Genomic DNA, 14,219 nt, shown 5'->3' with positions numbered 1-14,219 from the left:
ATGATATGTTAGTCAAAAGCAAACATGCTGACCAACACATCACCAACCTATCTGAAACTTTCACTATTTTGAAGAGGTATCGAATGAGGTTAAACCCCAACAAATGTGCTTTCGGCGTAGGCTCTGGCAAATTCTTAGGTTTCATGATTAGCCAACGAGGCATTGAAGCTAATCCCGAGAAGATCAAAGCAATCCTCGACATGAAGGAACCGGTAACTTCAAAGGACATCCAGAGCCTTACTGGCAAGGTGGCAGCCTTAACCAGGTTCATTTCTAAGGCCACAGACAAATGTGCTCCCTTTTTTAAAGCACTTAAGGGAAGTAGGAAGTACATTACATGGACTGATGAATGTGCCGAGGCATTCAAAAACCTCAAGGAGTACATGAGTAAAGCCCCTCTACTCTCCAAGCCCGAGGTAGGAGACATTCTCATTATCTACCTATCGGTATCAGCTTCAGCCGTAAGTTCCGTTCTCATTCGAAAGGATGGGAATATTGAGCGACCTGTCTACTACGCTAGCAAAGCCTTACAAGATGCGGAGACACGGTACTCTAACATTGAGAAATTGGCTCTGGCATTGGTCATGTCTGCTCGAAAACTCCGCCCTTACTTCCAAGCGCACTCCATCATCGTGCTTACCAATTATCCTCTTCGACAGATACTCCAAAGTCCTGACACTTCAGGGCGAATGATCAAATGGGCAATAGCGTTGGGTGAGTTTGACATCTCCTACCAACCAAAGCCAGCTGAGAAGGGCCAAGCAGTGGCAGACTTCATTGCCGACTTCACATATCCGGTTGACATTGCTTCTACACCTGAAGCAGTGGCTTCATTACCCTCGGAAGCTCAGAAAGTAGAATCAACGACCTCAGCATGGAGTCTGTATGTTGATGGCTCATCCAACCAACAGGGCTGTGGAGCGGGACTAGTCTTGACTACGCCCGACAAAGTAGCAATGGAGTATGCTCTTCGTTTCAAATTCAAGGCATCAAATAATGAGGCCGAGTATGAAGCCCTTCTAGCAGGATTACGTTTGGCCAAACACCTCGGGGTTAAACAAATTGATATTTTCAGTGACTCCCAATTAGTGGTCAACCAGGTTACCAACAACTTTGATGCTAAGGACAGCTCCATGGCAGCATATCTTGCGCAAACACAACTTTTGCTCAAGCACTTCCACTACCAGATCACCCAAGTTCCTCGAGCGGCAAACAGTCATGCAGACGCCCTGGCTCGCCTCGCCTCAGCTGTGGAAGACAAGATTGGAAGAAAAATTCATGTCGAACTGTTGGCAACACCAAGCACCATGGCCGCAGAAGTATGCAACTTACAACAGGGGGATAGTTGGATCACCCCGATCTATAATTTCCTTGCTCATGGCACCCTCCCAAATGATAAAGTCCAGGCTAAGCAAATTCGATACAAGTCTACCCGCTACCTGATCATCAATGATCAACTCTATAAGCGAGGTTTTAGCCTGCCATACTTAAGGTGTCTTACGCCTGCCGAGGCGGAAATCGTCCTTCGGGAAATACATGAGGGAGTCTGTGGAGATCATGCTGGATCTCGGTCCCTAGCACACAAGACTTTTCGCCAAGGATATTACTGGCCAACACTCCACCAGGATGCCATCAAAGTATCCCGCTCATGTGACAAATGTCAACGATATGCAACTATTCCTCATTCCCCTCCAGAGCCTCTTACTCCTATGATCAGCCCTTGGCCCTTCGCCCAGTGGGGACTTGATTTGATCGGCCCAATGCCGGCAGGGAAGGGCAAAGTCTGTTACGCAGTCGTTGCAGTGGACTACTTCACAAAGTGGGCTGAAGTAGAACCCTTGGCAACCATTACTGAGGCAAAGATAGAAGACTTCGTGTGGAAGAACATCCTTTGTAGATTCGGCATTCCCAATGCGATAGTCACTGACAATGGGCGACAGTTTGACAACAAGAAGTTCAGGTTGTTCTGCTCTAAGTTCAACATCAGCTTATGCTTTGCCTCTCCAGCTCATCCCCAGTCTAATGGACAAGTTGAGGCCATCAACAAAATAATCAAGCGCACTTTGAAAACCAGCTTGGACAAAGCTAAAGGCTGTTGGCCAGAATTTGTACCCCAAGTTCTTTGGTCATATCGCACTTCATATCGGACTTCAACAGGAGAAACTCCATTCTCACTTGCCTTTGGCACAGAGGCGGTTGTCCCTGTTGAGCTCGAGCAAGCAACATTCCGAGTCCAGAACTACATTCAAAGTGAAAATGACAAACAACTCACCCTCAACTTGGATTTAGTCGAGGAACACAGAAACCAAGCTCACTTGAGGAATGTCGCCTACAAGCAGCGCATCTCCAACTATTATGACTCTAGGGTCAAGCTTCGTTCTTTCAAAATAGGAGACTGGGTCTTAAAGAAAAGATTACTCTGCGACAGAGTCCCGAGTGAAGGCACACTTAGTCCAAACTGGGATGGACCGTATGAAGTCATTGGCATCAGTCGCCCTGGCTCTTACACACTTAGAAGCTCCGATGGCAAGACCCTTGGCCATCCATGGAACGCTGATCACTTGAAGTACTACTACAAATAGACTCACGATGTACAAGTGTTGAGCTATAGCCGTTCGGCATCCTATGTAATGAAGGCCATTTGGCAATGAATTCAATAAAGAGGTAATTTAGCCAACTCAGCCCTCACTCTTTTACATTCCTAGCAAGGGAACACTCAAGTGTTGAAACCTCAAAGCAGATATATCCAACACGAAGCAAAATCTAAGTATGTGTCGACAAGACTATACAAAGAAAGGAACAACCAAACAATGGCTTATATCCAAACAATAGATCTATTCATACATAGCCAAACATGCATTAATAATAGTGCAAACACTCATAAACACCTAAAATCCAAAACTCTCAAGCTTATAACATGGGCACATGTTATACACACATCAGACTACTACATCCAGAATACATGCAGATAGTAAAGACACTGCTATTCATTCTCATCTGAAGCCGAGCCCCTGGCAGTACCACTCCGTGTCCTACCATCATCCTCTGCATCCCCAAGATCCTCTTCACCATGCTGAGTCTGTGCATCAGCACTACCTTCATTATCAGACTCATCTTCGCTGCTAGGATCAACAGCAAGGACAAATGTCTCGCCCTTTCGATGATGCTCATCTATATCTTCGTGGTATTTTCGAAGAATGCTCCCATCATCATAACGATCAAGGATGGCCATCCATTTCCTTTTTTCAAAGCGAGCTTCTTGAGCACAGTAGGGTTTAATAGCAAGATGAAAGGTCGAAGAACTTAAGTATTCTTGCACAGCAGCCTCCCTTTCAGTTGGAATGCTCTTCTCCAGTTCAGAAATCTCAACTAAGGCACCATCCAATTCTCCCCTAACCTTGGATACTTCCAAGGTAGCCACCTCCAACTGTTTTTTAGTTGCCTCAAACAATTTCTTAAGCCTTAGGTTCTCACCATTTCGCCTTTTCAAGCTCTCCATGGTTTCGTCCTTCAGTTGGAGGGCCTGAGTCAAAAGTCCCTTATTCCTCCGGGCCTCGTCCACAAGCTGCTTATTCTCCTTCAGTTTTGCCTTGTACCGCTCAACCTCTTGCAGTCTGTCGTGATACTCGGCCATGACCTGCATGGCAAGACGATCATCACTACTTAAATAATGATAATAAAGAGGAAAAAGTAAGGAAATGACAAAGTAACACTCACATATGAAGACAGCTTCAACATCCGGTCGCAATCCGATTCATCCTTAGCTAAGGGCTCTCCGAGCTCATCGAAGGCGAATCGACGCCCTGCCAAGCAATTGTTGATATCCCCAAAATCCTTTGGCCGCGTGGCAACCCTCAAGTCCTTCCACGGGACACTGCCAGCTCTTTCCTTGCCTTTCCCCTCATGGCGGGAACCAGGATCACTTTCCTGGACAGTGTGCTCCATAGTAAGAGGATGAGGCAACAGTCGGCTCCCTTCTCCTGCAACTACGGCAGCAGCATTATCAACGGCCTTGACTCCAGTCTTCCTAAAGGCAGGCCCCTTAAGGACCACATCTTGGGACTTAGGTCTAACGGATGGTTCCCCTCGGAACTTATGAATTTTCTTATGCGGTAGGATGTCTTCCGAAGGAACTAACACTGGTGCTTTCCTTTTATGGGTGCTAGTCCCTGTTTTCTTGCTTACCTTCTCCACTGCATAAGGAAAATCAAAATAAGAAATACAACTTTCCAAATAAAGTAAGGAATTGAGCTAAGTTTACATGAAGGATACAACTTACTCGATCGTCCCTGGCTCTCGGAAACTAAGGGTTGGAAACCGTACCGACGAAATAAGGGTCGTAGCTTGCTTAAGTGTCTATCCTCTTTGGGCACCCTCAACACCTTCTCTATGTCAGATAGCTCCTGCCCAAACAGTTGGATGGTGCCCCGCGTCACTACATGAAGCAAAGTGTTAGAAGCAAGAAAAGACCACAACAAATAGCAAATAGTACGAACGGTGGATACGTTACAACCTACAGTTTGGAAGTGAGTAAGCACACGTCGCTCAGGCGTGACACCCTTATCATACTCCCAATCATTATACAGAAAGCACCAACGGTTTTTCCATGTGTAGTATGCCTTTTTCTTACCATACACAATACGCTCTCTCTCACTCCGACATGCACACTCGGCATAACCAGTGCATGATTTTGCTGGGCGCATCTTGTAACAGTAACGCCACTGATGGAAGGAAGGCTCACACAACCCACACTCCATCCAAATGATATAAAATCCAATCAAAGTATCCCAGAAACCAGGATTGAGTTGCCCAGGTGCATATCCGATCAAAGATAACATCTTTTGCAACCACGGATGTAAAGGTAGTCTCACCCCTAAAGTCAGTAATATCTGGGTGTAGAACATAACATGACCCTGGGGAGGCTCAGAAGGCCATTCTTCATCATGTACCAAACGTATCCCTACACTACGAGGGATATTACATGACTGCCTTAGCGCCTCAACCTGCTTCTCATTATCTAACAAGTTATTCTTTAGATGGTCTGCTGTGAACTCAGAGCGAACTATGGGTATGGCATCAAAAACAACCCCCTCACCCAACGCCATGGAGGAAGAACTAGCAATAGCTAAAGTTTGACGGTTGGGAAGATCATCCAATGTTTCTCTAGTACCGGACTCTAACAAAGACCCTGAAGACTCCGACATTGCAGACTCAGACTTAGAGCTAAAGCTAGAAGAGCCCTCATCACTAGAACTTCCAGGCTCTGACATCTACAATAAGAAGAAACAAATTCTATCACTACATGCATGATCAAAACATAAGGAAGTTCCTATATTACCCACATGAAGATGGTGCAAAGCGATGCCGGAACCCTTCTCAATCAGAAAGCAATCCGTCTTCCACAGTCACTACAAAACAAGCAAATGAAGACCGTGTCAAGCGCCAAAAAAAAAAAAAAAAAAAACAAAAAAAAAAAAAGGCTTCATCCAAAAAGCTTCACCCGAAAAGCTTCACCTCCAAAGCTTCACCCACAAAGCTTCACCCACAAAGCTTCACCCAAAAAAAAGCTTCACCCGAAAAGCTTCACCTCCAAAGCTTCACCCACAAAGCTTCCCCTAAAAAGCTTCACCCACAAAGCTTCACCCAAAAAAAAGCTTCACCCGAAAAGCTTCACCTCCAAAGCTTCACCCACAAAGCTTCCCCTAAAAAGCTTCACCCACAAAGCTTCACCCAAAAAAGCTTCACCCGAAAAGCTTCACCTCCAAAGCTTCACAAGGGCCCAAAGCTTCACTTAAAAAAGCTTCACCTACAAAGCTTCACCTAAAAAAGCTTCACCTAGAAAGCTTCATCTACATACTTTCACCATCAAAGCTTCACCATCAAAGCTTCACCTAGCAAGCTTCATCTACAAAGCTTCATCTACATACTTTCACCATCAAAGCTTCACCATCAAAGCTTCACCTAGCAAGCTTCATCTACAAAGCTTCATCTACAAAGCTTCACCATCAAAGCTTCACCTAGAAAGCTTCAACACCAAAGCTTCACCTACAAAGCTTCAACACAAAACCTTGCTCCAAATAAACAAATTTTGTTCACAAAACCTAAACATTTTTTGTTTTACACCCACAAGGGCCCAAAATCTTCCTTCTTATTTATTCACTTATATATGTTCCCAAACATATTATGATAGATCAAATAATAATTCAAAGTCCAAAATTTAGTTATGGACAAAAATACAAGCAATTCACCAGTACTGAAGTTGCTACAAAAACTGGAATCTTCCCCAGCCTAGAAATCCAACAAAGCTTCGCCTCCTTTTCTCTATCAAATTTTTGCAGCTGCTGCTTCTCTCCAATGGAGCTGAATTTTGGACACCCTCTAGTTCTTGAGCAGATGAACAACTTTCAAGAAGGAACCATTTCTGTTTGAGCCACGGAAATTAAAGTGTTGAAGCTCCAAGCATGACAGTCGGATTCTTGCAGATTTCGAAGCTGCTGTGATGTTTCGAAGATCTGGAAATATTTAACCATTAGTTCATTCTGAATTTTTGATATGTTATGAAAGAGACGATGAGGAACAACTTCAATGAAGAAAGCATGCTGATCTGAACAATAGAAAATGGAGTTTCGAAGCTCACAACAAATCTGACGGGTTGACAGAAAAATAATAACCAGTCATTCATCATACCTGAATTTCTTGAGTTATACAGCTCCGAGGGATCTAAATTTTGGATATGTTGTAGTTCACAAGTTAAGGAACAACTTCGCTGAAGAAAGTTTGTTGATCTAAGCAAGAGAAAATGGAGTTTTTGAAGCTCACAACAGGTCTGACGTGTTGACAGACAAATGATGAACAATCACTCGTCGTACCTGAATTTCTAGAGTTGTACTGATCTGATGGCTCTCAAATTTGGATATGTTGTAGTTAAGGAATTAAAGAACAACTTTCATGAAGCCAACTTTGTGATTCGAGCTACAGATGATGGTCTTATATTGAAAACCAATTCCGGGTGTTAGGGGAAATGAAAAACAATTCCACCAAAGAAACATCATTATGATGTTTCATCATTATGGTGTTTTCATCATTATGATGCTTTCATCATTGTGATGCTTCCATCATTGTGATGCTTCCATTATGATTGTAATGCACCAACGGTTACACCCTCTATCATAGCAGTATGTGTGTGTATCTCCCTATAGTCATCCTGTGCAAGACTATCGTAGTCAGATGGCTTTCCATAAAACAGCTACCAACCGTTACACCTTCTGCAATTCCACTTATTCGGGCCTAGCAACCTTCATAAACAAAATATATGAAGAAAAAGTCCGGGGCTACCACTTAGAAAACAAAAGAATGAAGTTTTGGTACTTACGACATGGACTATTAGCAAGACACCTCATTCGTCAACTCCCTCGACTAGAGACTTGGGGGACTCCCACCATATGCTACTACGCCTTGGTACTCAAAAGTTCGTGACTACTCAGTGACTTGGATTTTTCAAGTCTCCAACCGAGAAGTTTTCCTCACTCGGGAAATTAAGGGAACACTACCTCAAACTACATGCTTCACTCACAAAGCTTCAACAATACAGGTTTCAACAAAAGCAAAAATTCAAAGAACTTTATGAAGAAGGCTTTGGTGTATTTAACACAATATGTTGAAATGAAGCAAAGCTTATTTATTAATATTTTCGATAAGCCACAAATATGTACATATACATGAGTCAAAATAAACAAACAAAAGGGAGCCTTCACAAAGGTTGCTTAGGGGAAGTCTCAGCAGTCGGTAGAGCCCCAGAAAGAGAAAGCACCGGAGGGTGGTTATCCGGAGCCTCAGTACTTGACAAAACCCCAGAAGGAGGAGGCATTGGAGGTTCATCATTTGAAGCTTCATTACCAGGTACAGCCCCAGAGGACGAAGGCAATAAATGCCTTTGGAACAAACCCACAAACCGCTGATGATCAAGTAAAACCTTACCATCAGATTCCTTCATCTGGTCAAGCTTCCTCTTCATGTTTGTAGCATAGTCATGGGCGAGCCGGTGCAACTGCTTATTCTCATGCTTGAGCCCTCTAATCTCCTGTTTGAGACTCATCACTTCAGCAGCCAATGATTCAACTTGGCGGGTTCTAGCAAATAGGCGTTGGGCCATATTAGACACAGAACCTGCACACTGAACACTAAGAGCCAGAGAGTCCTTAACAGCCAACTCATCAGACCGTTTGGAAAGTAGTCTGTTATCTTTGGGAGTGAGAAGGTTCCTGGCCACCACTGCAGCGGTCATATCATTCTTCATCACAGAATCCCCAACGGTAAGAGGACCAGTAGGGGATATGAAGGATGGGCGCCATATGTTGTCTGGAGAAGGCGTGGCTGTCTCTTCTCCAAGGTTCAAGTCAAAACGACGGTCGGAGGGTCCAGACATTTTCAAATGTGTTGAAGAAGGAAGAGGTCAGACAAATCAAGATCTTAGAAGTGCAGGAAATGAGCTTCTACTGGTAGAGATTCAAGTGTGCTGTGGAACTTAATGCCAGCCTCTATAAAAATCTGCACTCGACGGAGCTTCAGAAATCGAAGAGGCGTTTGCTTTCTCAAAAGCTGGGCTGCTCAGAGACCACGAGGGCCGATCTCAGAAATCGAAGAGGCGTTTGCTTTCTCAAAAGCTGGGCTGCTCAGAGACCACGAGGGCCGATCTCAGAAATCGAAGAAGCACATGCTTTTTCAGCCTCGTCAGCACCTGTCACATGCACACTCAGCTTTGCGGAAATTACGGGCAATCTGTCGAAGATTTCTGGTGAAGTAGAAAGCACGTGAATCTTACTGTTCAATCACCGCTCTCCATATGCACCATCAACTCCTCGGGTACCACATATAACTTTGTCAAAGATCTCTGACAAAGTTTAGGCACGAGAATTTCGAAGTTCCAGCTACCCTACTATTACCCATAAGGGTAAAGGAACATCACCACTGCTTGACAACTGGAAAGTCCCTATGTGTGTCGACCTCCGTGTTTTGCGGCAAGACAGGTTGGCAAGAACGTCCAACCTTTACTCACATTCGAGAAAAGACTCCCAACATAATTACTTTCTCAAAAACCGGAGTAGCACCGCTTTCCGAATCTCGAGAGTCAGATCCTCGACGGGATTGCTTGTTCGAAAACCGAAGAGGCACAACTCTCAGAACTTCGAGAGCCAGATTTCCTTAGATAAAGCTTGTCTGTAATCTTCACACGTAATATCAGCTTTCCAGATACCACATACCACTTTTTCAAAGTGCTCTGACAAAATTAAAACACGTGAAGCTGGCAGCTCCCACTACATTGCTGTGACCAAGAAGGGTAAAGGAATAGCATTACTACTTGTTATTGGGAAATCCCTATATACATTGACCTCCCTCCTCAACGGACAGGCAAACCTGCAAAAATGCTCAACCCTTTCTCACATTCGAAAAGGCACCCTCAACATAACCTCTCGAAATACTCAGCTTTATTTCCCCCCGATAATACCTCAGCAAATAAGCCACACCAAGAACAAGAGTATCTCATATCATCAGGGTCGAAAGCAAGAGTATCCCATATCATGCTTTCTCCCTGTCTTTGTCTTTGTCCTTGTCCACACCTGCAGGACAAGGAGAAAGAGAGCAGTCAGTCGGAACCTGAAATCAAACCTCCAATTTGGAACTGACTGCCTGGAGCCTTTGCCTGGTCGCTTACTTAGCATTGCTCTCGAGTACTCATCCTCAACTGCTATCAAGGTCACGAATTCCACCGGCAAATACCTCATGACAGTTGATCAGATATTGGCTCTTTACACTGAAGCTGCCAAGCGTGAATGAGTCACTATGAAGGAATGTTCTGAAGGACCATTTAAATGCAAAGTTTGCACACCACTTCTGCCATGCAAAAGATTGAAGCAGAAGGTTCAACGGTGGGCTGAAACAGATCACTACAGCACGACACCTTTCCATACCACATTCATTATTCCGTCAACAGCAATAGTATCCCATATCATCAAGGTCGAACGTACTCTAGATTTGATGGACTTGTTTTGACCCTCAAATTTTTGAGTCGGCCTTATACTCTGAAGGGCACCAGAAAACCCTCCAGCACAGTTCAAGAATAAGCCTGTGGAAAGTTACTTCTTCAAAAGCAAAAGTATCTCATATCATCTCTTATCCATTTGCTTCTCCTTATCCTGGCAGTTGAATGAGAGACAAGGAGAATGAGAACAATCAACCGGAAGCCGAAGTCAAACCTCTGCTCCTGGTTTGCTTACTTGGAAGTTTGACTGCTTACCTTGTCTGTCACCTCTTTCGGCAGATCTCCTAGCTCGGCGACTTGGGGGACTCCTACTATAGGGTTTGTATCGCACTTGACCAAGCCCGAAACTACAAGTAAGCTTCAAGTGAAATTGATACATTACCTTGTGCGTCAACATCAGCTAAATACACCATTCCCGGATGGAGGAAAGGTACTTCCAGAGAAGGGCAGATGAAGATCAGACCACACTTCGGTACTTAGAAGTTTCGTGATTACTCAAGGGATTGGATCTTGCAAGTCCCCAACCGAGGAGTTTCCCTCACTCGGGAACTTAGGGGAGCACTGTTTGTACCATACTTGACCAATCCCGAAACTACCGAGCACCGGCCAACGCTATACTGTCAAGGACCCAGAAGAGTTCCCCTCCGACCAGGAGGCCAATCACTACTCGACACGTGTCAAGATTAGAAGCCAATCAGAGCGCAGCACGTGTCGACATCAAGAACCAATCACAACATGACACATGTCAATGTGACAAAGCTACAAGTTTTTCTATAAATAGGGGTCATTCCCCCACAATATTGCCTAATGCCATTTTGTGTTAAATCATTCACAAGAACTCACTAAATTGAGAGCTTGATCCTTTGTACTTGTGTAAGCCCTTCACTACTAATAAGAACTCCTCTACTCCGTGGACGTAGCCAATCTGGGTGAACCACGTACATCCTGTGTTTGCTTCTCTGTCTCTATTCATTCACGTACTTATCCTCACTAGTGACTGAAGCAACCAAGCAACCAAGCGAAGGTCACAAAACCTGACACTTTCTGTTGTTCCAAGACCTCCGGTTTTGTGCATCAACAAAATTTACAAATACAAACAAATTGAGAGGTAGATAATTTTTGCGTTTACCGCTGTACTTAATTAAGATTTCTCTTTTAAAAGCAGAATATGTATATTTCGCAACAATTTCATATGCCAGATTCCAAACTGAATAGAGCTCGAGTTTTGTTGTATACAATTTTAATTTTTTCTTGTTAAAAAAATGTTTCATTTTTTCGTAAGTCCCTCCACTAATTTGTTCTAGCATTGAACAAACTACCATGTAAAATTTTAGCACTTCCTTGTAGGGGATCAAATAATTGTGGGCAAGGTATGCCAAGTGGAGCCAATTCCCATCTAGAGAGCCTAATGGATCGAAGTAACAACAATACGACAATTTTTAGAATTTTTATTTTTGGCAATGCCCCTTGTAGAATGTTGTCTTTTTGAAAAGGAAGAGGTTTGGTGGCCAGTTTTAAGTAGGATCCATACACTGTATTCATATTTCAAAGACATTCGACGAAGCGATATGGTTCAGATTCATGCTTAACATATAAGTCATGATTGTTGTAATAACTACCGTATTTAGGCTAAAATGGAATGTGATAACTCTAAATATCTATTGTTTATTGCTTTCCATATATAAATTCAACTTATAGGGTACGATTTTATGACATTTGTATGGAAAAATAGTTAACCACAACCAGGTGAACATTGATGTTGCAACTTTGAACATAAAAATTCAAAAGAAGAAATGTAATTGTAATAATATATTTATTAATATCTATGGTTGAATAAACATACAAATACAACAATGTTTCCCAACTTGTTTTGATGAATTAGTTAATTATTCGTACGTAAGATCAGAACTGGTTGAGGGATGAAAATGTTTGTCCAAATCCCCAAGTGGATGGAACCACATTAGAAAATACAAGTGCTCTTCCATCAACCAGTGTGAGCTTAAAAGAGAGTCTCTGGTTTCGAAGGTCAACGCTGCTTTGCCAATTTGCCCCCCAATTCCTGTGCATGGCCAGCCACGTTCCTCTTCTCATCCTCGACCCCCTAATCCATGCAGCCTTCACGTCCCCGCTTCCGCCGACGTTGGAGATCATCACCATGTTGAAGCTCGACTGTCCCTTCAAGGTAAATCGGACTCCGCCTCTTCTTTTGCAGGACACTCTTTAGTCCATACACACATTAATTGCAAAGAGGATGACCAAGGTTCGTTATAATGTTTCAGACTACCGTCACACCAAAAATTACTTGAAAGTTACAATATGTATAACATAGGGATCAATTATTAATAGTCTAAAAATGTCATCATGCGTGAATTCATGTATATTTTCTCTCTTATGCTTTGATAAAAGAGAAGTGCAACATAATAACATTTTTGGACTACCAATAGCAGATTTCATAATATATCAATTCAACACATCGATCAAATGTAAATTAAATTTGATTATAATTCAACAATTAAGACTGCACAAGTTTGAGTCTCCTTTTCCATAAATATTTAATTTTCTTTATTAGACCTCAAGTAGATGTTCGGGCCGGAAAGATGGTGCATGCATGTTGGGATTTATTATATTAGGACTTTTGAATGGGCACTGGCTATAAACTCGTGAATTGTTATGTTGTGTAATAATCTATTTTAGCCATATAATATTGTTGCTACCTTCTGTAAATGACAGGAACTATGCCTTCATTGCCTTGTCGGGCAATGCGAAGAAAAGCAGGCATGGACATGTCGAAGTGTTGGTGAGGAAAATTGCACCACCCTCCGTTGTTGTTTGGGGGGCAGAAATTGGTGGCGGAAACCGTCACAGAACGACCTCGAAGGCACCACTTTGGATCTGTGTTGTAGTTACACATTACTTGGTAACACGCCCCACAGGCCTCACCTCCTCTGAAAAGTGTGCTACTCACGGCAGCTGTGTTCACTCCAAACCCCGAATGGATGGTACTTTCGTAACCACAAGCACCACCTACGTACACATGATGTAAATCAACAATATTGTTCTTAAGATTTCGTTTCTTTAAAACTTAGAACTATAGTATATGAGATTTGAATCAAAATCTCTTACAACGAAGTGAAGCAAGATTGCATGTCACTAGACCAGCAATCATGGAGAATGTTATTAATGTTCAATTTTATAATTAATTTTTTTTAGTGATGATCACCGCGTATTGCACAAACAAAAGGAAAACGGTGGCGCCCGTATCAACCAATTCGAGCATATGTCAAGTACGCAAAAGTTAATGCGAAAAAGTATAACACACGCTAAAATTTGCGCCTTTGTTATTAACAGTCCTAAAACATATTAGGTATATGAACGGATATAGAAGAAAAGATGTGAGGCAGAATGACATTTTTAGAAAACATAATTAGAAATTAATAAGAAAACATATTATTGGCACACTAGAAAAGTTATCTTGCACTCCTCATTTGTGAAAGCATGAAAGAGAACATTCATGGAGGAGTGCATGATCACTTTTTTAAAAGCGTCAACAAATAACTTTAAAAAAAATATTAAAGAAATAAGTAGTAAAGTTACACAAGTTAAAGAACATTATTTTCTCATCAAAATAGAAGTGAGTTACCAAGGGTGGCTGGGTCTTGGTTGGTCCCGTAGAAAGTTGCATGACCACTAAGCCATCCATTGGCTTCAACATTGGTGAGGATAATGCCCTCCAAAACTATACAAACGAACAAGAAAAGATGCCAGAAAAGAGGCACCATTATAATTTCTCTGTAAATTAAACCGCAGATCAATTTTTCTGTACTTGTTACCGGACAAACTCTCAAGTTCTTTCACTTTCTTGAAGAAGCAGGCTTCCATTTAGTATTTTATAGACTGATCAAAACAGGATCGTCGGTGAATAAATTAAAATAAAATGAAAATTAGCATTAATGCATGCATGGTATCGTGTGTATATGTATTTACTTTATAAAATTAGTATTTGCAAAACGCGTTTTCCCACGTCCTATGATGTACGGAAAGACAGTGTACGGTAAGGGAATGACGTGTTTTGAGACATGATAGAGCAAATACATGTGATCACAACTAGTTGTGCGATCTTCTGTTTTTTCAGAGTAACATGTCGGTGAGTTGGTCGGTGATCAAATTCAGTGATACGAAA

General features: G+C 42.5%; 2 protein-coding genes across 2 annotated transcripts; both read right to left on the bottom strand.

The window, feature by feature from the left end:
- Positions 1-2,983: 2,983 nt before the first annotated feature.
- On the bottom strand, positions 2,984-4,493 carry LOC126590421 (uncharacterized). The gene is made up of 3 exons (XM_050255884.1): positions 4,280-4,493; positions 3,718-4,193; positions 2,984-3,637 (listed from the first exon to the last, which is right to left on the bottom strand). Coding segments are annotated over exons 1-3 (1,131 nt in total). The 5' UTR covers positions 4,281-4,493.
- A 7,342-nt stretch (positions 4,494-11,835) lies between these two features.
- Positions 11,836-13,894, bottom strand: LOC126589472 (expansin-A12-like). The gene is made up of 3 exons (XM_050254773.1): positions 13,680-13,894; positions 12,754-13,063; positions 11,836-12,257 (listed from the first exon to the last, which is right to left on the bottom strand). Exons 1-3 carry the CDS (start codon positions 13,816-13,818, stop codon positions 11,942-11,944), a joined length of 765 nt encoding a protein of 254 aa, XP_050110730.1. The 5' UTR covers positions 13,819-13,894; the 3' UTR covers positions 11,836-11,941.
- Between the last annotated feature and the right edge of the window lie 325 nt (positions 13,895-14,219).

The sequence above is a fragment of the Malus sylvestris genome, chromosome 11 (assembly GCF_916048215.2).
Source record: "Malus sylvestris chromosome 11, drMalSylv7.2, whole genome shotgun sequence".
NCBI classification, from domain to species: domain Eukaryota; kingdom Viridiplantae; phylum Streptophyta; class Magnoliopsida; order Rosales; family Rosaceae; genus Malus; species Malus sylvestris.
This window is presented reverse-complemented; position numbering and strand designations above follow the sequence as displayed.